The sequence below is a fragment of the Melospiza georgiana genome, chromosome 8 (assembly GCF_028018845.1).
Source record: "Melospiza georgiana isolate bMelGeo1 chromosome 8, bMelGeo1.pri, whole genome shotgun sequence".
Classification (NCBI taxonomy): domain Eukaryota; kingdom Metazoa; phylum Chordata; class Aves; order Passeriformes; family Passerellidae; genus Melospiza; species Melospiza georgiana.
In genome coordinates, this window is record NC_080437.1 from 34658927 (window position 1) to 34684780 (window position 25854).

General features: G+C 40.9%; 1 protein-coding gene across 1 annotated transcript in view; it reads right to left on the minus strand.

Moving 5' to 3' along the window:
- Positions 1–3411: 3411 nt before the first annotated feature.
- Positions 3412–25854, minus strand: part of ADAM12 (ADAM metallopeptidase domain 12) — a 185856-nt gene continuing 163413 nt past the window's right edge. Inside the window, exons 15-23 of the mRNA XM_058029711.1 lie at positions 18965–19073; positions 18662–18860; positions 16083–16160; positions 13985–14093; positions 13363–13498; positions 12636–12744; positions 11380–11562; positions 6256–6368; positions 3412–4751 (exon numbers count right to left, since the gene is read on the minus strand). Of these exons, the coding sequence (XP_057885694.1) occupies positions 4691–4751; positions 6256–6368; positions 11380–11562; positions 12636–12744; positions 13363–13498; positions 13985–14093; positions 16083–16160; positions 18662–18860; positions 18965–19073 (1097 nt within the window). The 3' untranslated portion in view covers positions 3412–4690. The remainder of the gene's footprint in view (positions 4752–6255; positions 6369–11379; positions 11563–12635; positions 12745–13362; positions 13499–13984; positions 14094–16082; positions 16161–18661; positions 18861–18964; positions 19074–25854) is intronic.

The window sequence follows — 25854 nt, forward strand, 5'->3', positions numbered from 1 at the left end:
TTTTGCTTTCATGACTGTCCCTTTAGTAAACAAAAATTAGCATTTCTTACCCAACTTTGTTAATAGACATCTTTAAATTTTCCAAGGAGATGCTTCTTTACTTCAAATCACAAGCTGTACAACAAATTTAGCTTCAGTTCTAGAAGTGAAAAATATGTTCAGGCTGTTAAGGCATCTAAAATTCTTACAAAAAATTAGGCAAATTAACAAATCTTTGTAGAAAATATATATTGATATATTTTAGCTTTTGGAATGAATAGTAATTTACAGTTTTAACAGTATAAGAATCTGGTATATTTGCTAAATTAAAGCAAGTGATATATGTTAAATATATAAATGATCTGATGTTTTTTCAGATCAGTTCCTGAAAGTTATGGTTTGGGGGTTTTAAGAGTAGTTTTAGGGGTCTTTATATCAAGTAACACCAAGATTGCAAAGGAAACCACTGAGAAATGCAAAATTCAAGTTGCTTTAAAAAAATGAGAAAAATTGCAGTCCTTTCCTGCAAATCCAGCATAATCTAAGATTGGCACATACAAAAGGCAATCTGTTAGATGGAACTTTTAATTTTTGCTGTGGGTTCTTGGAGCAGTGAGAACCCCCAGGCAGAAAGATGCCATTCTCTCTACATTCCTTCATTAAGGGAAGAATTTTTTTCCCAATATCCCATCTCAACATCCTCTGCTGCAGCTTGAGGTCACTTCTTGTCCCTTGTTCCTTGTCCCCTCCTGGCAGGAGCCGTGCAGAGCCACCAGGTCCCCTCTGATCCCCCTTTGCTCCAGGCTGAGCCCCTTCCCAGCTCCCTCAGCCTCTCCTGGTGCGCCAGACCCTTCCTCAATTCCTCCTAAATACATTCAAAGCAATAAATTTAAATATGTAAGAATTAAGACCTGAAATAAAGCAGAAACATATTGCTCACCTCTACAGATACACGTGGTCTTGCACATTGCTTAAAAAATAAAAGAGGGTCATGGAAGTGAAAAGTATCTTTTGTCATGATGATGATGACAATGTTGGATATTAATTCCTGAATGAGCTGAATCCCAAGAGTTCTGAATGTGCAATGTGCTCTAGGTTTTTAATTTTTATGATAAGTATTGTGTGAAAAGGGCAGCTGTCTGTAATTTATAGGGAATGTTTCTGTGTGGTCTCGTTCTGTGGAAGGACGGTCCCTGTGCAGAACGAGTTTCAGCCTTCCTGGCTTCAGAAAATGATGTTTTGCAGAGTGAGATAAAGAATGAATTTGTTTACTGTTACATGGTAATTTATAGTTAAATTGGAAACTGCTGTTATTTGATTGAAAGTTAATAAAAGAGAATATTGCATACTCAAATGATCAGAAGAAACCAGAATTGAAACAAAGGGGGAAGCTCTGTATCTCTTTATACTCTGAGCTTCTGAAAAGGCTTTTAAAATATTCCATGAAATTAAAAGGAGATAAATCTTGCTACCCTGATAATTGCTAGCTTTTACAAACAATCTGGGAATACTAAACCCAAGGGACTTGATGGGGAGAAAGATGGTAAATATGCAATTTTCCTTTTGTTTCCTGCCTATTTATTAATTTTCTTTGGTGCTTTGTACTTTCTGTTCTATTGATTAGCATAAAGGCAGCTTTAGGGAGAGCACACTCTGTTCCTCTGGAAAGGGAGCCTGGCTGTGGCAGCATTCCAGAGGTGGGAGGCTGGAACTGGGCTGTGGGAGAGGACAGAAAGGAAGAATCAGCACCAAAAAATCTCTCACACCAAGATAAACTGAGACCCATAAAGTACTGAGAATGTAAAGGTTGGTGTAACCTTTAATAATTAAAAGGTGGTTTAGAAATGAATAACCTTTAATTATTAAAGGTGATTTGCTGAGCAGGGAGGTGGAGGAATTTATTATGACAGGACTGAATTTATTATGCCAGGGCTGGTGCAAGGAGCACACCTTGGATTTCACACCCTGCTGTATCCCACAGGAATTTATTTGCTTACAGATGTAAAACCATTCACCTGCTCTCCACAGTGGAATTTCCCATGCCATCTGCATTTCTAATCATGAAGGCACCAATTAGGTGGGGAAGCACCTAAAACCAGCTACTACTGGTAAAATTCCCCAAAAGAAAAGAAGGATTTGATTGATCATTTGGTGTCATCTCTTGTTGTCAGGTGTTGTTTGTTGTCCCTTTCCACCCAAGCCACAGGTCCCTTTCTGTCTGTAGAATTTTGCAGCTGATAAATATAAATATAAATATAAATATAAATATAAATATAAATATAAATATAAATATAAATATAAATATAAATATATTGGTTTAGTTGAGGTGTTAGGGCATGGGATGGACTCGACGATCTTTAAGATCTCTTCCAACCTAGTAATTCTGTGAGTTCTGTGAAATATAAGTAATAAAATAAATATAAAAATATAAAAAAATAAAAGAAGTATTAAAAAATATAAAATTTGCAAATTGCTGACTGGAAGGATTTCACATTTTATGGCTGTTACCTATATTTCACCCACATTTTGCTATGAATAAAATCACCCTGTACTATTCAGTAAGAACTTTTATAGTGTTTTTATATTTATCTCTATATATTTTTTTATATATATATTTATATGGTTTTTTTTATTAGTGTTTACAGGATCTTTGGGTTTTGCTACCTTTGTTTCAGATACAGAATTGGGATTTTTTCCCCAGACATCTAGAAATCTCAAAGTTTAGCCATGTCTTAGATGGTAAGCCTGGTAGATAATATGTTCTTCTTAACTGTAGGAGTAAATTCCCTGGATACCTGTGCTTGTTTTAGTGGGAATAGTTAAGAAATTTAACACATGGTGTGGGTGAGGTGGCTGCTTGAAGTGACAGGGACACAGGTGGGTGCCCTGTGTGGATATTTCTATTTTCTATACTTTAAAGCCTGCCTAGGTTGGTCATGTTTGAGTTTATACACATGCCAAGTCTTACCTAGGCTGCTCCTGTTAAATTCAGATTTCCTGATGCTGATAACAGACACTTTTTACTCATTTCATGTCACCTTTCACTACCCACAGTTTCACCTTGTGGTTTGCAGCAATTTGCAGAAGAAATCTGATAAACTGGGAGCATTCAAAAAGCAAACTGAGATCATGTGGCTGCTTCATATGGAGGTACCCCCTACTCTAGATACAATAAATTAGTATTTTAAATACAGAAATATATAAAGTACATAAAAAACATCATTTTGGTTCCCCAAACCTTCTGTTGTGATTCTCCACACACAAAGCCCTGTTGCTGCTTTAAGAATTGAAATACATTTATGAAACTTTTCCTTTGCTATTGAGCACCAAACTGGGGTTGATTTTGGTTTGCCCAGTTTCTCAATAAAGATGAAGGTTGTGTTGCTGTGAGGGGGAATAACTGGGAAAATGAAACACAATGACACTCACAGATGTGAGTTTCTATCAATGCTTTTATTTTTGCTTAAGGAAACAAAAACCACAAGCAATGAGGAAACCATTAAAGGTGATAGTCCCTTCTCCCTCTGCTTCAGCTGATAATTAAAAATTGCTGTTTTCACAGGTGAAACTGTTCAGCAGTGCTACTGAGAAGGCACAGAAGAGATCAGGTGTAATCACAGAGCAGAGATGAACTTCTTTTTCTTTTTTTGGATAATCCAAGTCTATGGAAATTATGTATTAAAATACACATTTTGATTTGGGAATTAAGGAACCTGGAGCAACGTTGTAGAAGTTTAATACAAAACAGTAGTAAATATGCAAAATACAGGTGATAAGCAGAGCAGTGAGGCAAAAGGAAATAATATAAAAGTTGATTTTTAAATGTAATTCTTTGTAATTCTTGGCTTCCCCCCAGCCCTGGGTGTAATGCACTGCCAGTCTAATCAGGACAACAATGAGATGGTGGAATTTAATTACCAAAGCATCAAAAAGGAGATGGCACAGGGAGGCCTGATATCTGCATTAATATGGACTGAGCAGGCTGTGTTTGAGGAAAATGAGGTTAAAACCACCACAGCTTGGTGATATACAGTACTTCTTCAGTGAAAGGACTTCTCCCAGGTGGGTACATCCTCTTTCAGCACAGAGATTTCTGGGAGATCTCAGACAGTGACATGAAAATTGAGATTACAGTACAGCTGCAGACACAGAGTGAGCCTTTGCTTACATACAGGTCACACCTTGTGTGCAGTATTGGGCATTTCACCCAGTTCCAGGAGAGATTTTGTCTTTTCACCCAGTTCCAGGAGAGATTTTGTCTTTTCACCCTGCCATATTTACTCAGAAGTTGGGTAAGGACCATTGAGATGGAGCTGTTTACACATTTCATTGATCTCCATCAGCACCCCTTAAAGAACAAAACTAAGAAATCTACATAGGACCAACAGAGCAGAATGATTCAAGTTCAGTGAAATATTACAAAAAAAAGGTTTCCTTTTTAGGAAAACTCAGCTATGGTAAAAATATCTACTACAGTGCACTGCACTGTAATAAATATTCAACATAAATTAATAATTTACAAGTACCTGAGCAAGTATACAGAGCACCATAGCACAGCACAGCACCAAAGGCAGTAGCTCAGAATTCTTAAAAATAATGCTGTTTTAAACATTAAAAATTCTAAGTATTGTCAAAAAAATGAACTCCTGGAGTTGGAGATAGTGCAAACTTCTGTCTTCACTTTTTAAAATAAAGGTGTCAGGTTTTCTCCTCATTTCACATCCATAGTGTTGCTGGACCTGGATACCTGTGGTGGATGTTTGGGAGCAGGTCTGTTGGAAAGAAAGAAAACAGTAAATTGTTAATTATTCTCCATTTCTTTGGGTGCTCATCAATTTTGTACCTGATCAAAAATGTCACTAATGCTGCAGAATTCCAGGTGGAATTCCCCCAAAATCTGTAAGAGTCAGCTTGAAATGTTGTTGTTTTCAGAATATCTGACTAGAATGGACAGCCAGGAGTTTAATCAAAGTTTCTCTGTGTAGTATTTTTGCTAAAATATAGGAAATAATATTGGTTCTATTTTTAATGTTTCTGAGCACTTAAGTGCTTTACTGGTAGAATTCTTGTAGCTTAAAACACCAGTTTTATCTTCCTTAGAGCTCACTTTATTCACAGGAAACTGAGGAATATTGGGTAAGAAAACAGCATTGACTAAACTCACTAACATTGGTGTAGTTATTCCACTTTCTGATTATTTTTTTCAAATATACTTTATATTTTTGAAGTGCACAATTTTTATGCTTTTTGAATCTTTTGGATAACATTTTCAGATGATTACAACTGATGTTTCCTTAGGAAATGGGTGATCAGGAAATCACTTTTTTGGTGGCTGATTTTAACAGCACTCAGTTCTTAGCCCAATTCAGATGGGGGGGACTGACTGAGGAGAAAATTCATTATTTATTGGTTAGTTTTAAATAGTTTTAGTTTTAAATATGCAGCCAGGTGTTTACAGTCAAGCCTTCACAGGTATTGTAAATCCTCATATTCTGTGGGAGTCAGAGCAACTGTGCTGGTGCACTCCCAGTGAGAAGCAGCATGATAAGTAAAATTAGAGATGGAAATTATGTTGGAAGTGGTTGATGCAGCAGCTCCTTGAGCCGTTTTAGCCATGTTGCTGTGAAGTGCTAAAATCCAGTTGTTGGGACTGATACCTTTTTGGGACTACCTAAAAACAGAGGCCAGACAAAATTAAGGGAATAAAAAGGGGTTATATTTATTAAAGGGCGTTCAGGTACATTTTGGGCAGACAAGGCCTCCCAGGGGCTACACCCAGAAATGGATGATGGGTCACAGGTTTTCATACTTTTATGAAAAAGGGAAAATTAAGGGAATAAAAAGGGGTTATGTTTATTGAAGGAACTTCAGGAGGTTATATTTATTGAAGGGCGTTCAGGTACATTTTGGGCAGATGAAGCTCCCTCAGTGACTACACCCAGAAACGGATGATGGGTCACGGGTTTTCACACTTTTTAAAGTTCGGTCTATTTGCATATTGGGGGTTAATCTTCCAATTACACCTTCAGTTAATGAAGTAATTCACCTCAAGTTTTCTCCCTCTAAAACTCACTTTTGTTTACACTTCTGGGCCCTGAGGCAGTGAGGTGTCCTTGATCGCCCGGCCTGGAGAAGAATTGTTGTGTCTGCCCAAAATGGGGAAGCAGCAGCTCACGTGTATACGGAGTTTAGAGTCAAACACTGCTGAATTACAGGACTACAAGCAGATGGAAAGCACAGCAGCTGCAATCCTGAGGCAGGAGGCTGAGCACTGACCTGGCAGGGCTGGCGTGGGGCCCAGCCCGGGGCCGTCCGGCCGGGCCCTGGCGCGCTCGGCCCAGCGGGTCCGCGGGGAGAGGCTTCCGAGGGGCGCTGGGCTTGGGGGGCTCCTGCAGGGAACACCAGCTCCTGTCAGCTTTCACAGGGACATCACACCCTCCACCACACAGCCACAGCTCACATAAAGCCATAGAACAGGGCAGTCACACACTGGGCTGCCTTGGGATGGACCTTAAAGCCCACCCAGGGCCACCCCTGCCATGAGCAGGGACACATTCCACTGTCCCAGTGAGGCCCTGGGAGGCTGCTGAGAACAGGGTTAAAGGAACAAAGAATAAAGGTTAAAAGAATAAAGGATTTAAAGGATTAAAGCAGGGATTTATTAAAAGGCCTTCACAGGATACACCTTGGGCAGTACAAGAGCCTGGCCATGGCTCCACTCAAGATGGACCCTGGGTCACGAGGTTTCACACATAAGTTTTGGTCTGTTTCCATAATAGGGTTAATGTTGAAATGTTGTTGCTTTCACAATATCTGACTGGAATGGACAGCCAGGAGTTTAATCAAAGTTTCTTTGTGCAGTATTTTTGCTAAAATATGTGAGACAATATTGATTCTATTTCTAATGTAGATGGACCCAAGATGGACGGCGTGTCACAAATTTTCACACTTTTATAAGTTCTGCTCCATTTCCATACTGGGGTTAATTGTCCCATTCCAGCTCCAGGTTATGAAGGCCCATCCTCCCCAATTTGCTTCCCTCAATTCCCTGTTGTTTGCACTTTTTGGGCCTGATGCTACAGTTGTGTCCTTGGTTCTTGGCCTGGAAAAGGATTGTTCTGTGTGACTGAGCTGTGACGAGAACTTGCTAACACTTTATTTGAAGTTCAGAGTTATACACTAATGCACTACAGGATCTGAAAAACCTGAAAGCCAAAACCAAAGATTTAATACTGTATTTTCATGATTTTACGATTTTTGATTCCTTGCTCTAGAAATGCAGGGTGCATCTCTACTGGACTCAATGCTCACTTGGTGGTAAATGGAAACAGCAAAGATTCAACACATAACTTTGTAGAATTAGTTCTATAGAAAGGTGGGAATGCCTGACATGACTTTAAAATGGAAATTCAGATGGCCACAAAACCAAAGTGCCCCAGTCTGGTTTGGATTGGGAGCATCTGTGGATTTTTTTTTGCTGTGCTTTCATTCAGTGGAATTAAAGGCTCCATTAATAAAGAACAGGAGTCATCTGCTGTCAGGCTGGGCCAGTGGCTCCCCTGGGTGGTCCCTGCAAACAGGGAAACTTGGCTGTTTGTGCTGTTTTGGGGAGCTGGGACACATTAAGTGCCTTGCTCAGGGCACACAAATCTCTCGAGTTTATCCCCAGACTCACTTCAGATCTTCCTATTACTGGAGCTGCATTGCCAAACTTTTCCCAAGGAATTTTATTCCTTATTTTTAGTTAAGTATCATTGGTAAAGTTAAAGGAAACAAGAAGAGCTTACAAGCATAATCTGATTAAAGATCCTTTGAAAGATGTGATCCAAGCAATCAGAGCATGAATTGCTCCTGAATAAAGTCCAACTTTTTATTATTTGTTTTGAGCATTCTTTTATTTTTTTACTTTTCATGGCAAATATTTGCTCTTTCAAGAAGGAAATGCAGATTGATTATCCACAGGCATTTTGATAAGAAGAAAATACATGAGCTTAAGTAAATCTCATATATAATAAGTTCAAATTTGCCACAAACAACATTTTAAAATTGCATATAATGCCCTCTGTTTAATTCTCTGCATAACAAGTACTAGTATTGATGGGTACAGAGGCCCAAAACCTGATTTATTTATTCATTCATTTCCCACTCAAAATGTCCTCAAGTTAAAATATCCTTAAGGAGGAAGCAGCCAAGTGTTCTGACAGACAGTGCAATGTGGTGGCAAGCTGCTAGGAAAGGGTAAATGAGAGAAAAAAATTAAAAGGGTAAATGAAAGAAAAAGATTAAAAAAGGAGGGAACTGATAAAAATGGAGCTAGAGAATAAATGGTGGCTGAGATGAAGCAAAGTGGAGCAGCACTTGATAGAAAGGAGATGCCACCAGGAGCACACAACCCAAGGAACAGGGGAAAAGCTCTGTGAAGAAATAAATCCCATCCCCCAGACTGATTACAGGAGGGTCTTCTCTGTTCTTTCTGTGCCACAGGAGAATCCAAACTTTGTGTGTTAACTCGTGTGGGGCCCTGCAGAGCCTTTGATGTGTGGGAATCTGCAGCACAGCTCAGGGCACCACCCCAGCTCTGCCTCCCTCACTCCTCTTCCACCACTCCTTCCCCTACAAAGCTTCAGCCCTTCCTCACAAAGAGTTTATGGGTGGATTTCTTTGTCCACTTTATATCCACAACCTGGCATTTAATGCATTCAGGCCCTGCTTGGGGAAGTGTTGTTTTCAGTATTGGAATGGAAAACCACAATTTTCATACTGAGCAGCTCCAAAGATATCCAGGTGCATGAAATTCCAGGGTTTTTTCACTGATTTTTAAAGAAGAAAATGAAAGCCCTCAGTGTCCACAGCCAGGCTGAGGTGTCACAGGAGAGATATTCCCAGCATAACTGGGGCAGAAGGAGCTGAGCTGAGCTGAGCTCAGTTTTATTGAGGAAAAAGTAAAACCACGTTTTTAAGTGGTAAAATTTTGAAGTAAAAGGGTTCTATTTCCTGGCATTAGGATGAGCTGTAAAATATGAGATATATTTTGGTAACAAGAAGATGAGAGTGTCACAGGCAGCAACTGAATGCTGAAAGCAACAAAATCGAGGGGAAGAGATCAAATCCAATGTCTGGACTGAACCCGTGGCCAGGATAAACCTGCACTGTTCCCTTGATTCACATGGGGTTCTGCTGATTTATCCTGACTGTGAACCTGGCCCATAAATAAAGCCTGTTTGCCTTGCAAGTGCATCTGAAAGAAGGAAAAGCAGTTTTTCAGTCAAAAGATAATTAAATATTAAACTTGGCAAGAGCTAATTCGCTGAGGATTTTTTGTTTGGTTGATTGGTTTGGTTTATTTTGTGTTGTCTTTGTTTTTTAACTATTTTACTTACAACTGAAGGAAATTTTATATAATTTACAGCATCATCCTGCAGCACTGAGCATCTGGGTGATATCCTGCATGTAGCAATGATTTTTCAAGTCCTTCCTCTTGCTGACCTTTTGGATGTGCTTCCAGAGAGAGCTGAAGCAATACATGAAGTAGTATCTATATTTATTATCCCAAACTCTTTTTAAGCTAATTTACTTCCAAGATTTGAGGGAAAAAAATAACTTAGGAATGAAAGATTTTCTCCCCACACAGTTTTTTTTTGGTCCTTCTGATATAAAAAGTAGCTGTTTCTCACAATATTTAGATTATGATATAATTTTGAAAGAATCCATTCTTGCTCGTTCTTTAGGCTGCCTTGAGCTGATCCCCTGTTTGTGTTGCATGCAGAGACTGAAAATGGTGAAATGATATTTTGCTTGATGAAGGAGCTGTCACAATGAATTTGAGCTGCCAAGCTGAGAAGCTTTTTGGCAGTTTCAGCTCTGCCAGTGGTAGCACTGCAGGTCTGGTATTCCACCTGGCACTTGGGGTGACATTTGGAGCACAAGGATTTAGGAACATGAGCTCCAGGGGAGCACTGGGCTGTGCACTGAGGCTGGGGCAGCTGCAGCATGAGAATGACAAATGGATCCTTTTCCTTTCCTTGGAAAGCCTTTTCTCCATCCATATTCTGCTTAAGAAGCAGAAAAGCACTTTCACTTGAAATCTTCCCTATGACCACTGTGAATTCTGCAGAATGTTAGAGAATACAAGAAAATGAACAACGAGACCACTGGAGCTAAAGACAAGCAAGAGGAATCAATATTGCTTCTGACTCCCTACAAAATTTATTTTAGAAAGAATCAGTGTTCCTTACTCCTCTGGAAAGGAAAATGATTGGGAACATGGAAAAGGGAAGATAAAAAAGCAAATAAAACACAGATTGCACTTGTAAAAGTTGGTCTAACCTGAGTGATACAATGTTCAGGCTTAGAAAAATTATATATAGAAACACTTTATTTGCTGCCATAATGGCAGGGACACCTTCCACTGTTCCAGGCTGCTCCAAGCCCTGTCCAACCTGGCCTTGGGCATTTCCAGGGATCCAGGGGCAGCCACAGCTGCTCTGGGCACCCTGACAACTTCTCTGGGCAGCCTCTCTCATCCCTCTTTGTTTCTGATATTTTTCCAATCCCTTTTCAAAGCTGTGCACTCCAGCACTGTCTCTCAGAGCTCTCTCCTCCTATCCAGCACCAGGAAAGGGTCTCGAGCAGCTCTCAGGGCTCCTGCAGGTGAGAGCCTGGTGTTAAACACTTTATTTTAACTTTTAATTAACTTTTTTTTTAATTTAACTTTTAATTCACTTTATCTTAACCTCATAGCACACCCAGATCAGGAACAGCCTGGGTGCTTTGCTTAGAAACAGTCACTCCAAAGTGCCACCAAAAGGGAGCAGCCAGTGACAAGAAAAGGCACTGTTTAACACAGACAGCTTCATCTACCCTGTCTGTCGCCCTCAGATGCATCTTGATCAAAAATAAAAAATAAAAAATATTTACCATCTCTACTTAAACAGTGCAGTGAAAGGTGGGTCTGCATGAAATAGTGTTCTTTGGGTCTGTGCTGTGGAAAAACAGACTGTGCTTCATGAAGCCCTTGGCAGGGCAGAAACACATCAAGCTAAGACACCTTTTGCTCTTGCACATCACATCTGCAACGTGACTCCCTAAACTCCCTCTCTGTGCTTGGCAGCTCACTAACAAACTGTGCAGCTCTCCTCTGCCTGGGCAGCTGCAGAGACGTGTTTGCCTCTAATGTGTTGTTCTGTTGTCTTTTGAGTGGTGAAGGCAGAGTTCAGCATCCAAAATTTTAGGATCACAGCCCCACTTGCCACAAGGCAATTTTTCTACAGCACAGTTCTAAACTCACACAAAACATAAAGGAAATACTGTGGGAAAAGGGCAGCAGGAAAGATGGGAAAACACTTCATTTCTCCAGACACTCACAGAGTAAATATTACATGGAAGAGAATCAATGGTTACCTGGGAGAACCTCAGTGAAGGATTAGCTGGCAGGGGTCTCTCAGGCCCAGCTTGGTGGCCTGGCAGCTGGGGAAGGGGTGGCAGGACCCTCTGGGGTGTTTTTAGTGGTGGCACCTCGTGTGTCTTCACAGGGTCGCTGATGTCGATGATCTGATACGGCAGCGGCCGCCGGGGGCCGTCCCTCTGGGAGAAAACATCCACCAAAGTTATAAATTCAATAATCCAACCAAAGTTATACATTTCAGTCCTCCACCAAAGCTATACATTTCAATAATCCAACCAAAATTAAACATTTTAATCTTCCACCAAAGTTATAAATTCAATAATCCAACCAAAGTTATACATTTCAGTCCTCCACCAAAGTTATAAATTCAATAATCCAACCAAAGTTATACATTTCAGTCCTCCACCAAAGTTATACATTTCAATAATCCAACCAAAATTATACATTTCAATCTTCCACCAAAGTTATAAATTCAATAATCCAACCAAAGTTATACATTTCAATAATCCAACCAAAGTTACACATTTCAGCCATTCACCAAAGTTACATATTTCAATAATCCAACCAAAGTCATACATTTCAATCTGCCACCAAAGAAAGTTACGGTTGAAAGTTATACATTTCAACCATCCAGCCAAAGTTATACATTCCAATCATCCACCAAAGTTATATGTTTCAATCATCCAACCTAAGTTATACACTTCAATCTTCCACCAAAGTTATATATTTCAGCCAGCCAACCAAAGTTACACATTTCAATCTTCCACCAAAGTTACACATTTTAATGTTAACAAAAGTTACACATTTACACAAATCTTCCACCAAAGTTACATATTTCAGTAATCCAACCAAAGTTATACATTTCAAGAGCTGGCACAGAATCACAGGATGGTTTGGTCTGAAGGACCTGCATGTGCCAGCCCCTGGCCATGATCATGGACACTCCCACCAGGGAGCTGCAAGCCCCATCAAACCTGCCCTATTGCTACTTTAAAATCCATGGGAGTCCCTTGCTTTTCTCTCCTAGAGACAAAACTATTTATTTTTCTGTTCTGGACAGCTGTATTCAACGTGGAAGCCATAAATGAATTTTGAAGCCTACATCCTCTCCCATTTTACTTAATGTTAGTCCTACATGATATTAAGTTCAGATAATTATTGTATTATAATAAATCACTTAATTGAGATCCAAAATACATGAGACCTTTTTTTTGTTTTCCCCCACTTAAAAAAAAAATATTTAGGGACTCACTTTTTGTATGGGTGTATTTTGTGGCTTCACAATGAGGTTTTTAGTAACACATATGGTATGAACATGATTTGGCTCAGATGAACTGGAAGGTCTTGCTGGACTCACAGACCTGCAATACAAACATTTAATTGTTGAACACAATGTTCTGCTTTGTAACATTTTCTTAAACAGGAGCCTCTTTTCAGGATTGGATTTTGCAAGGACTTTCTGCCTGGTTATAGTAAACAAGGAAAGTAAAAATTGTCTAGCACTCCTGCAAGAATAAAAATAAATATTGATTTTTTAGAAACCAGTAGTCTGTTAAATTAGCTTCTGCAATCTGTGGAAATGCAGCTTTGTAACACCCAGGAGACTGTTCTAATGAATCTAACATTTAAACAGTAATGACCTCAAATAGGAAAGTTTCAGCTCACTCAGCTGAGTTTAGATAAAAGGCCATGCAGTGTAATGAAACTGTTTCAGGCAAATGAAAATAAAGGCAATACACTTCCATCGCAGCTTAATTTTTCATCCCAAAAGGAAAGAAGGATATATTCATACCAATACCTGTGTTATTCACTGCCTATCAATGAAATTAAACCAACCCAGGGAAAACACTGCTGATAATGGTGAATATTTTTTGTCAAGGCTGGCTCTTCCTAATACATTCACAGTGATGAGAATTGCTGTGTTTACTGCTTCCTTTCCTTAATATCTACTGGAATATAATTAGGGAAAATGGGCATACCTTAATTTCTCTATTGTTGTCTTCTTGCTTGTAAACAACCACCTCATGAAAGTCTTCCTTTTGAGGTACATGATTGATCCAGCAAAGATAAGGCACAGGATGGTTATCAACACTCCTACGGTCAAACTCTTATTGTCTGCAAAAAAAATCACACGGAGTTAACTTCTTCCTAGGGCCTGCTCACTGCCTGGCCAGGTTTTTTTGCTATCTTCAAAAAACAAAAATCTTTCAGCAGTGAAATCATGATGGGAAGCTTTGTCATGGAAATAACCATGCTGTCATAATTTCAGTATTGCCACCCACTGCAGCATCTGGCATGCAGAGGAGAGATCCATTTTGGTTTACAGCAGTATTGTTCATATGAAAGCAGACATTATTTCCCATTGAGATTTAGTTTGTACATCCACTTGTGACCAGACTGCTTGTCCTGTCATGTCCTCAGACACAAACCAGAAACATCTCTTTGAGGTCACTAATATTCCAACACTCTGGGGAAAAACTGGCATGGAATAATGAAATCCCGTAAAATTAACAATGTGGAGAAATAATTCCTTCTGAGGTTGACCAGTTTCCACCCTTTCTCCTGTAAAAAATTTCAGGTGGAGCCTGAATTCCCACTGACCTGCCTGTCTGATGGGCCCACTGTCCACGCTGCCACCAAAGCCTGGCTTGTCACAGAAGGGGGGGGCCCAGTCAGCCTCACAGTGACAGTTCTTTTTGTTGTTGCAGACCTGCAAAACAAGACAAATGGCTTAACATAAAAAACACCCGAGAGCAGCCCCGGCTGATAAGGGCTCCTAATCAGACAGTGACACATCAGAGAGGAATAAAGCTTGGAGAAGAAAGGAGATGTGCTGATAGCTGCCCGCTGCACACTGAGGTGGCAAAGAGCAACTCGCCACGGAGGAAGAGGGATCCTAAAAACCATTATTTCTTTGGCAGGAAATCGTTGGAGTTGCCCCAGCTGACAACATCAATAATATGAGGATAATCAGACACCTCTTAAGTCTTGTTCTCTGTTTGCTTCCAGCAGCAGCAGCAGCATTATCTGCCTGGTCACTTCAGCTCCTCCTGCCCGCACAGGAGCAGCAGAGCTTTGTCAGCCCCCCAAGTATTACTGAGGGGGTACTGGGGACAGCCAAAGGCATGAAAAGACTATTGATTATTAGAAATCTACAGTTCTTATAGAAACAATGGTGGACCTAAGACCTTTAGGAATCTTCTCTCACACTATTGGTGAATATGAGTAGCACACTCTAGAAAACCGTATCTATAAACAATGGTTACAGAAAGAGAGATAATAACTGTCTGAATTATTTTGTTTAAGTTTCTCTCAGCTTCTACACAGCTTCCCAGGATTTTCCTGGGAGAGCCATGTCTCTCTCTGTTCAGAAGAGATGTAATTACTACACCCCGAGCTCTCCTCTCCACGAGGCCTTGCACTGAGCCCAGTGTGGATTTTTCCATGGCTCCAAGATGAACAGTTCCTGAGTAAGCTGTGAGATGGGCTCAGGGCTGAGGAAACCCTCAGGGAGCTTTGATACCTGTCCTGGGTTCACTGTATGATGCTTTTATCCCCAATTGTCTCGTTCTGTTTATGCTGACTAATAAATGAGTTTTCAGTAAGACACCAATCAGTTCACAGGAGTTTGGGTTATTCTGAGCATGCAATATTCTGGCCAGGTCAGCCTGGCAGGCTTTCAGAAACCCTGTGCTCCCTGTGTCTGCAGAGCACTAAAATATTCAGAGAGCTCAGACTGGCTGTGGTCATGTAAAATTAAAAAAAAAAAAAAGATTTACATTTCAAAGGCAGCAAGATAATTAAAAATATACTTTGTTATACACTTTGTTAAGCATTATTTTTTAAATTAAAGCACTGCAGGAGTTCCCATTTACAATTCCACGAGGTCAGTTTTGCCACTGAGGAGTCACCAGAGGTTCTTGTTTGTACAGACATAAAAAATGCCAGTCCAAGCCTCTGCTCACTCCATCCTCAATGATAAGAGGCAGCACCATCAACACTGCTCAGATTTGCAAATTCAGGGTGATAAAATAAGTTAAAGCAAATTAAAATCCTTCCTCAGAGAGGACAGTGAATTTCTATGGCTCTTCCAATGAGGCTGCCACAGCTTTTCAGAGAAACAAACAGCTCATCAGCACATCAAGGTTAATAAGGCAAAGCTTGACATAATTAACATTATCATAATATAAACTGGGTTTCAAACCACTGATATTATTAAATTATATCATCACATTTTTCATTCTGTGCCACTTTCATGCCACAAAACTCATCAATATGGTTTTAATTTTAAAATGTTTTTGGAAATGCTGTTTCATTTGCCTCTCAATCCAAACATTTCTAATGCTCAATTCAAAAATTTTTACTTCTTTGTATCTATGGAGAAACTGCATTTTTGATTTTTAATAGGAATTCATGATGGAGGGTCAGACTTCAAATTGCTTTGAGGATTACAAGATTCCTTTGTATCACAGGCTCTCAATTAAGAACAAGATAATTACTGCCTGATAAACATTTCTTTGTCAAATAAAAACAATTTCATGTAAGTCATAATGGAAATGGAAATACATAATAAAATGTATTGCAGTGACTCTGGCTGATCTATTGCAGGCAATTATAGATCTCAAAGCCATTACAGAAAGGGATCTCTTGTCCAGTGGTCATTGAGGGACTGTAAAAAATGTTTTCCTAGGATGCTTACCCCCCGTCCATGGCACTTGGTGGCACATTTATGGACCCCAAAAACACTGGTGTTCTGGCACCGCCGGTTCAGGCAAATCTGCAAAATAAATAAAAAGGATTTTGAACAGGGACAGAGCTGCTGGGGCTCCCAGGGCATCCTATCCCATCTTTCAGCAGTTAAACATTCCCAACACACAAATATATATCATTATATGGCCACAAAGGACAACAGGATTGGGTGTCTTCTTCTTATTTCCCTCAGCTCCTTTTAAATCTTTGAAATCCAAATCTGAGCAAGTTTAATTCTGCTCTCCTGGCCAGCCCTGGCTCCACACACACTTCACAGTGTGAGCTGGTGCAAGCAAACCCTCACAGATCCATTCAGGTGGAACTAGTGGGGAGACCCTGGGGTTTGGGAGGTTTTTAAGCCAATTTAAAAATAATTTCTAATTTTTTTCAGGGCTAGGAGTGCACTGAGCAGGATTCCTTCAGGTTCCTGCTCTGTCTGCCTTCCTGTCTTCAGCACAGCAGGTGATTCCTCAAGCAAAGCTTTGGATCCTCATGGTGTAAATTATCAGAGTTTTGTTTCTATCAATAGTGAAATATTTTTCATTCCACTACAGAATGTGGACCCAGAGTAAGTGAATACTTAAGTGAGGTCATTGATTTTTATGGGCTCATCAGTGTTTTCCAGGAAAACCAAGATCTTTCTAAGTTTTTCCACATTAAATTTTATTTTTGTTTTTAAATATAAACCAACCCTATTTAACATTTAATATTTATAGGAAATGGAAGTCAACAAATAGCATATGCAGAGGAATAAAATTCAATATTTTTTTTGTTTTCCAGTCATTGCAGATAAACTTTACGCTGCCAATGGAGCTGAAAATTGAGGTTAAGCAAGATTAGTGCTGAGCAATAATAACATCAAACAACCACACAAGTGATGAGCACATCAGTAATGAGAAGTTACCCTACTCCAAACAGAAAAAAGAAGAAATTAGGACTGGAATAACTGTTCCTATGCTATGTTGACAACAAAAAAGGTCAAAAAGCCCCACACTGCACATTTTGCTCATGTTTAACTGCAGTGCAGTTCAGTAGTACTAAAAGTCAGTCACAATAATTAGCATTAAGCTGGGAATGGTGTTGAAGGAGGCGACAGGGATGCTTAATCAGGGCACTTATCCCCTGGGGAGAAGGAAAAATGGAAAGGAAATTAGAGTGAATTGGCATCAACATGCAGGCATGGAGAGAATATGGTCTGATTACAGCACTGTTCACAATTCAAATATTCACAGTGCAGCAGCTCCCAGAATTCTGATCACATTAAAATGGCTGCGTTTCAAATTGTGCATCTCCAGTTGAGAAAACCCAAGAATATTTAAATTCATATTCTTAATCCATAATACAAATGCACTAATGTCCTCAAAGTAAAACATACAATTTCAGAAGTATTAGCCTGTGTATTCTATAGTGTGGATGTGTATGATTAGATAGATTAGAAAGATTAAATACTCATTAGTAAAACATAATGGGGTGCTTTCTCAGCGCTGAGTTGCCTTTGAAAAGACTTTTTAGAACAGATTGACTTAGAAATGTTGTAAGGGTTGTTTTCCTGTAGCAGAGCTGTGGTTTCACTGGGGATGGATTTCAAACCTGTTCCCAGCACAGTGAGATAATCCAACGTAATTCAAACGCTTTCAGAAATTCAGAGGCTTACTTCAATTTACCACAAATTATCAAAGCACTTGTTTTTCCTCCTTTTTGCAAGCAATCCACTGAGGGTATGGAAACCTCCTTCATTTCAATAGCTCTTGGACTGCTTTCCATTCCTCCTCCCCCTGTAAACTCATGGCTGCCTCCCATCTTTCTCAGTTGCTTTCCTCACAAAGGAAAAACTTAGAATGAGTTTTTTCACAGCCATGTGAAATCTGGGCTGCATTTGCAGTGGGTAATTCACAAAGTTTGCAAAACACAAACACTAAAATCAGTTTTGGTGGCTGAGCATCAATGGGTTTATAGTTTTTTAAGAGTGCATACAGAGATAGGGTTTCCAGCATGAAAAAAAGAAGTGAGGAGTCATAATCAGAAGATAAAATACATTTTGAAACCTCAAATGAAGTTAATGACAATTTTGCAATGCCAGAGCTGCTGGGAAAGGGAACACATGGAGCTCAGGAATTCATTAATAAGCCTGTACTGTATTTTGCTGTACTTATTTTGCAGGAAACCTCAAGCCTCCATGGGCAGATACTTGGGACTGTCTTCAAAAAATCAGTCATAAACTTAAGCAACTTCCAATGCCCAGAATCCCAGGATGGTTTGGGTTGGAAAGGACTTTAAAGCTCATCCATTTCCAACCCCCTGCCATGGCCAGGGACACCTTCCACCAGATCAGGTTGCTCAGATTTGCATCTGAAAATTCATAACCCAGAACAGTGGCCAGAAGGGAGCAAAATTTGTTTCAGTCTCAGCATGAGAAGCAATTATTTTACGGGGGGAAAAAAAAAAATCCAAAGAAAAAAAGAAGCACAGAACACTTGGCAGAACAATAGCAGCGATGTTCCCTTGTCTGGGAGCATTCCAGAATCTTACTTTTCCATCTCCACACTTGGTTCCTGCCAGCACCAGCCCGGGGTCGGGCATATCATCCCCCAGGTAGACGTGGGTGCCACGGCACAGGATCCTGCCCCCCTCCTGCAGCGGGATGTTGGTTTCGATGGAAACCGCGTTGGTGCCGATGACGGGTCGGTTGGCTCCTCCTTGACACTGGATTTTCCCACACTTCGCATCCCTGATGGAAATAAACACAACACAAGCAGGGATGAGGTGAATCATTGGAAATGTTCCAAGCCCTCTGCCAGCACCTGTTGCTGTGCTTGCAGGGAGAGGCCCTACCTGGGTTCACATTTGGCAAAGGAGCTCTTGGAGTCCTTCCCGCAGTTGCCGTAAGGGTCTCCGGCAGAATTGACTCTCTCAAAGCAGATCCCAGGAGCGGGTTTTGCACCTGAAACAAAACCTAATCAGAACTCTCATCTCATACAAGGTGTTTTTAATAATTTCCTTTGAGCTCTGCTGGTGCTTTAGGGGAAAGGGGGATGTGAGCTGAATGTTGATGAGGCAACAAAACAGCGGTGCTGGATGCGCATGCTAATGGAAGAGTTTGGATGGGTGGGATTGCCAGTGTTTGTCTCTGAGCAACAGGCAGTGCAGAACTCCTTCTCCTCCAGGATTTCTCAGCTCATAGCCCTCTTGTCAATCCTCCTAGGAAATACAGACAAAGGCCAGCTGGAAAGTTGACTATCTTCTTTTGCAGGAGTCCATGCTCTAGTGGGACCCCAAAGAAAATTCTTTTCAAGAAAGGCCTGTTTGACTGCAACTGAGAACAAGCCAACAGAGAAAATCCAGTTGTAAACTGGGTGTAAAGATGTGAGGACCTGGCATGGCAAAGGGAAATGTGCTGCTTTTAACACGGGCTGAAGGAATGGGGAGAGGAAAGGAGCCCATCCCACCTTAACCCTCAGGGCATCCACTCATGAGAGGAAAGACTGACATGGACCAAGGGGCATTTCTGCCATGGTGGTAGAAGTGGGAATCTGGGAGTTCAGACAGCATCTGGCTCTTATCTACTGTGATCTTTTCTGATAGAGACATATCCTAGTGGCAAAGGAACTTCCCTGGTGGGAGCAGGGCTGGAAAAGCTTGTGCAGTTTATTCATCCCTGCACTTCAGAAGCTCAAGGGCACTATTAGAACATCTCTTCTACTGTTTTATACACAAAATCTCCTGCTCATCTCCCTCCAGATTATTAACCAATTATAGAATATCTTCTAGGGGAAAATGCATCTGTTCATCTAGAATGTTAAAGAGGTGAAGGATCTGCTTCCCTGGTTTGACTGCTGCAACAATTCATTAGTCAGTGTACTGGAATTTAATCCCTCTGTTCTACAGTGAAGTGTGGCTTTCATTTCCAGCCAATAATTGCTGCTTCTTGCAAGATTAAGAGGCCCTTTGTTAGGGCTCTTTACTACTCTGTATTTTCTTTCCATGAAAATTATTAAGAGCACCATCAAGTCACCACCAACATTTCAAATGCTCCAAGAGGGAGACTGGCTTTGAGCAGCAGAGAAGAAACTCTGGCTAAAACTGAGATCAGAGACCTGCTACCTGCATTTCTGTGCTTCTGACACATCAGCCAAACCAAAGCAAAAAGAACTTGGCAGCAAGTGATGTGATAGCCCAAAGGCTGAGAATATCCCATTTCTACAGTGCTCCTGATCTTTACCAGACACAGAACATTTCAACTAATGCTACATTTTGTCAAATGTTCTGAGTCACTTCCAAGTGTGTATGCCTCTAACTGTGGGTAAAACATTGCATTTATTTAAGCCAGACTGAAGATTTCATTTGAAAGCCTTCAAAGAGGAAAATGTTCTTTTTTTCTTTTCCTAAAAAAAAAAGGGGGGTCAGATTTCTGGAGAAGAAAATACAAATATGACTGTAACAGTTCCAGTTAGTGTGAATCTTTTCACTGAAAACTCAGAGATTAAAACTTCAATTAATTATCTGCATTTCATAGTCAGAAGCTTGACTAATACTATATACTGCTGAACAGCAATCTAATGCTATTAAGGACAAAATATTAAAACTTGGAGAGGCTTAAGATGGCACCCTCTTTTCCTTCTAACATTTTAACATGCTGAAACTGGAAAATTCAGCAAGAAAGGCACAGAAGGAACAGAATATGAGCTGATGGTTCCCTGGAGAGAAGGACAAGAGCTTGAAATTCTTTGGAAGATTACGTTCAAGCTTGCTGAGTTCAGAATATTTTTTCAAATCTGGAACTCCTAAAAGGGACTTACACAGGATTCTTTCAATTCTTTTTCATTAAGTTCAAGCAATAATAATAATAATAAAAAAAAAATCTACAAAAGCATCCAGATGAGGCACTGAGCAGAAAAAGCACAAGTTAAATTTCCATTTTCAGCATGTGGATCTCTCCTCATCTTTCCAGGGGGGGCACACTCAGTGTTCAGCTTGAGACAAACATTATGATGTGCATATTCCACAGCAGCTTTGGAAGGGCTGGGGAGGGAAGAAACCTTCTGGGAGCAAGAGGTCAAGGACACCTGTTTTTTCTAAACCTGCTTTTTCCAAAACTGCTTTTTCTAAACCTGCTTTTACCAAAACTGCTTTTTTCTAAACCTGCTTTTTCCAAAACTGCTTTTTCTAAAACTGCTTTTTCTAAACCTGCTTTTTCCAAAACTGCTTTTTCTCCCACATGCGCAAGGAGCAGCTTGTGCAGCCCTGGTTGTGTGCAAGTGCTCTGGGTGCTGTTTTTGGCCAGGAGCCTCAGCCCAGCTCAGCTGCTGCCATGGAACTGAGTGGCTGGATGCTCCCTTGGCTGGATGCTCCCTTGGATGCTCCCCTGGAGCTGTGGCAGCACAGCCCAGAGCCAGACACGCTGTGCCCTCAGTGCTGTCCCCTCCCAAAGCTGCCACAAGCCAAATGAATGCTCACGTCCTGTGCTCTGACTGCAAGGGATGTAACTAAGGCTTATTCTAAAAATGGTTTTGAAAGGGAATGCACTCACTGAACACAGGGAGAGTTTAAGGTGTTTCACCTGGTGGAAATTTTTTTTTTTTTTTAGCTGATTTTTTTCCTGAATTCAGCAGCCTGGCATTGCGGAGATGATGGAAAGCAGCCCCCAGGAAGGAAAACACATCTGCAGAGCTCAGACACTGAGCTTTAACTCCAGCTAATAACACTTGACAAGAAAAAGGATCTCGTGGAGCACAAAAACCCACTCCCCTGCCAGGCTGGGAGCAGTCTGTGTGTGGAAACACCTGGTACCCAATGATCATCTGCAGCCTGGAAACCAAAATCCAGCTTCAATTTCTGCCCTTGGTTTCCAACCAAGACATGCTGTTGCTTGGGATTCAGATGGCTGCTCCCTCTCCCCACTGGCTTCTCACAATATTTGTACTTTTTTATGGATGAAAACATATCAGGATGTGAGATGCTGAACAGATGGAGCTACCAAGTTAAAAGGAGGTTTTCAGAGGATGCTTAAGGAAGAGAATTGCAATGTTGTGTTTCTGGAGGAAACCCATTTATCATGAGTGCACCACATAAACTGAAGCAGAAAGTCCTGTCTTCCTCTATTTTCTACCTCTGCAGGCAGAGGCAAGATGATTTGTGAAGGATTTCTGGGGGTTATTAAGTGGTGTGAGCTGGATGAGCAGAGTTTATTTCACTTTGCTATTGGTAATTATAGTATCATGACCCTGTAATTAAGGTCCTGTCAGCCCTTCCATGCCAAGCCTCATTCAAGGGATTAAATCAGCCCCTGGAAGCTGCAGAAGGTCAGAGCTCACCCCTGCAGCTGGCAGCCTGGAGATTGTTGGGGTTTTTCCTCCAAAAGTGTATATTGATGAGCTCATTTCTTTCCATAGGCAGTTGCAAAAAAAAAAATAAAATATTAAAAAAAGAGAAGTTGCAGGGCACAGAAATGCTGTGTCATTTCAGACCTGCTGCCATAGGAAAACACCAATAGAGTCTCTTGAAAGGAATGAGGGAAATTTCTGACCATGGTGCTGATTCCATGAACACGAGAAACATCCTCTGTCAGGCTGACAGCAGAAAAGGAAGATATTTCAGTCCAGCTCCCAGCTGTCTGTGGGTGGGGAGAGGGGAAAAAACAACCTCTGAGAAACAGGCTGGAGTTGTGTAGCTCAGGCTGTGCCAGCCAGCACCACGAGTAACTGTGCAAATAAATATAAGCATAAAAACCACAGTTCTCTGTCGTGTGATCTGGGTTTCAGCTCATTAACTTTGTTTTTGCTGCAAAGCAAAAGCTCCACGAGCTGCCCTTGGCCTCTCTCCCCATCCTGGTCATCCCTGTTCTGTCTGGACAGGAGCAAGATGGAGTTGAGCATTGTTTTGCCTTTAAGGAGGATGATGTCACCACCCCTGAGAATATTATTTAATGTCTTTCCCATCTCCAGAAGAAAAAGGCCCGACCATAAATCTGTGATGGTCGAAATAGTTTTCACTAGATTTCACTGAATTCAGGAAATTGCAGTGCTTGGACAATCAGCCTTTTTTCAGCAGTGGTTGGGTCAGATATCTGAGGTGGGCAGCCCATTTATTTTGTGTCTGTAGGGATCTACCTGGCAAAACCTGCAAAGTTCTCACTCAGTAACAAATATTGACATCCAAATTAAGAATGTTCCTGCCTAAACAAATGGCCATGTCCATGCAACACATTTAAATGTGTTCTAATTATTAAATCAATGCCTGCCGTTGGCTCCCCAAAATCATTGCTTTTTTCCCCACTTGGGGAAATACAGGAAAACAAACTGACAAACTTCCCTAAAGAATCATTTTCTTGTCAATGCAGAAAAAGCCATGAGTTTGAAGTTGAGAATCTTCTGTTCCTTGGTAATCAATGATTTCTCTGTCTTGAGCAGCTCTGTCTGTGTGCCTGTATCTCCTGGAAATGCCACCACACAAAGCATCACCACTGATGTCACTGCTATCAATAGGTCAGATCAGTGCAATCTGATAATTCTGAATATGGACCAAAAAAAGGTCATCAGCAGTTCCTGCTCCCCAAAGATAAAAATGACATGAATTATGGTGAGAAAGAAGATGGAGAGAGAGGATGGAGAGCTCTGGGAGCAGACTGGAATCAACCTGGGCTCTGAGAGGAACTCATGGCTATTTTAGAGATTGTCCCCAGGAGCTCCTCCCTTCTCCTTCCCACCAAGCTTTCCACACAGATAAGAAAGAGCAAAAAAAAAAAAAAAAAAAATTCCTCTATTTTATCTGAACCACTGTGTTGAGAGAAACAAAAACAACCCCAAGGAAATGCAAGTGCTTTTCTGGAAACAGGTTCCTACTGCTCAGCCTAATGTAAACAAGCTCTGACAGTGTTCATCATTTTCCTCTAAATAGATCTAAAAACATGAAGATTGACATTTATCATTGGGCTTCTGGACATCTGTAACCTGATGAATAAAGAAAGATGTACAAGGGAAGACATTAATAAGGAATTCAATATACCAAGTATTATTTTAGGAAAAGTTATTGTATTTTGTTCTGCATGGATTCCTCCTACTGGGAAGAAGAAAATAAGGAGAGAATGAAAATAAATTGTAATATGATTTTTCTTTAGAGGGGAGAATATTTTTTTTTTAAACACAAAACTACTTCAACACAGGCACTTAAAAACAGTTCTGATCAGACACAACAACCTGGTAAAAGGTTCCAGTGTATATTTTTGATACAAAGTCCAGAGACAACATCTTAGAATGTCAAATCTCTCTTTGTGCTGCAGGCAAGTCTGGAAAAACATGTAGTTTTTTAATCTGCACCATGATCTGTACAATTTTTCCAACTGCATGAGCCACCCACCTCTCTTCTCATTCCACCCCCAGATCTGCCAGCTCACACTTCAGCCAGATGTGTGACAGAGCAGTGGATATTCACATCCCTAGTCTTTAAATCCAGAATATGGGCATTGTTTGAAGTGTCCAAGGCCGGCTAGACAGGGCTTGGAGCAACCTGGTCTAGTGCAGGGGGTGGAATGAGGTGATCTCTAATGTCCCTTCCAGCCCAAACCCCTCTGGGATTCTGGGTTTATTTTTAATTTATTCTGCCAAAAACATGACAAGAATTAAGACTTTCAGTTCAGGTTTCTCATGTTCCATCCTCCCTATTTAAAATCCTTCTCCTTGGGCCTTCCCAAGACAAAACCAAGGGGTATTCAAGTCAAAATCTGCTTGAGCTCTGTTCTTACCACAACGCCTGTCTCATAAAGAGAGATGGAGCCTCCATGCCCGGCAGTGCCCATATCAAACAGCCCCAAGGAGGAAGGCAGGAAAGAATCAGGGGATCCCAGGGCTGTGGTGGAATTGCTGTGTTGGGAAGCAGACAGGAGCTGCAGCAGTTCAGCTCCCTGACCTTTAGAGGAATTTTTTCTCCACCACTGAAACCATGAACAGCCTGACCAAGTAACTTTCCACGGCATGGCAAACTGGTTCAGGAGGAGATTTTTGCTTTCTACAAGAGGAAATGGCTCAGTATGCAGGGATTATGAGTGCCAGCGTGACTCAGGCTGGAGGCTATAATTGTCCACGGCTCTGTGAGCTCCCAGCAGCTCCAGGACACGCGTGGGACTGGGGAGTGGAGCACGGCACGCTTTGTTCCACGTGAGGAGCTCAGGTCTGAGCTGGAACCCCTCCTGAACGTGCTCTGATACCCACGTGGCCAAGCTGACCTGCTGTCTGCACCACTGGGGCTGCTGCTTGAGATGCTTTAATGCTCTTTTAAAGAGAGATTGCAAAAAGCCCATGTTCTCTGGGAAGGAAACAGAGAAATTCTTCAGCAGTGTTCTGGGGAGGGTTCTGACCAAGGGAAACATCTGTGTGCCATTATATTGATGCAGAGGTTTTGGAGCAGAGTTAGAGATGCTGAATTGAAAGAAGATGGAAATATTAGTTTAAAAGAAATAATTACACCTATCTCTAAGTGATGTTTCTCCTTAGGAGAGGTAAATGTTCATCAAATTTGAGCTAGAAGGTCAGAGATGCTGCAGGGGACACAATTTGGATTCTTTCCAAAATGCTGAGTTAATACTTGCATTTCAGTGCAAGGGTCACAGGGCTTTATAGAAAGGTGAACAGCTTTCCTGGGATACATGTTGAGAACAACTCAAGAACTCATGTTACCAGATTGCTGCAAAAAGGGAGCAAATTCCCACGGGAGAACAAACCCCTTTCTGC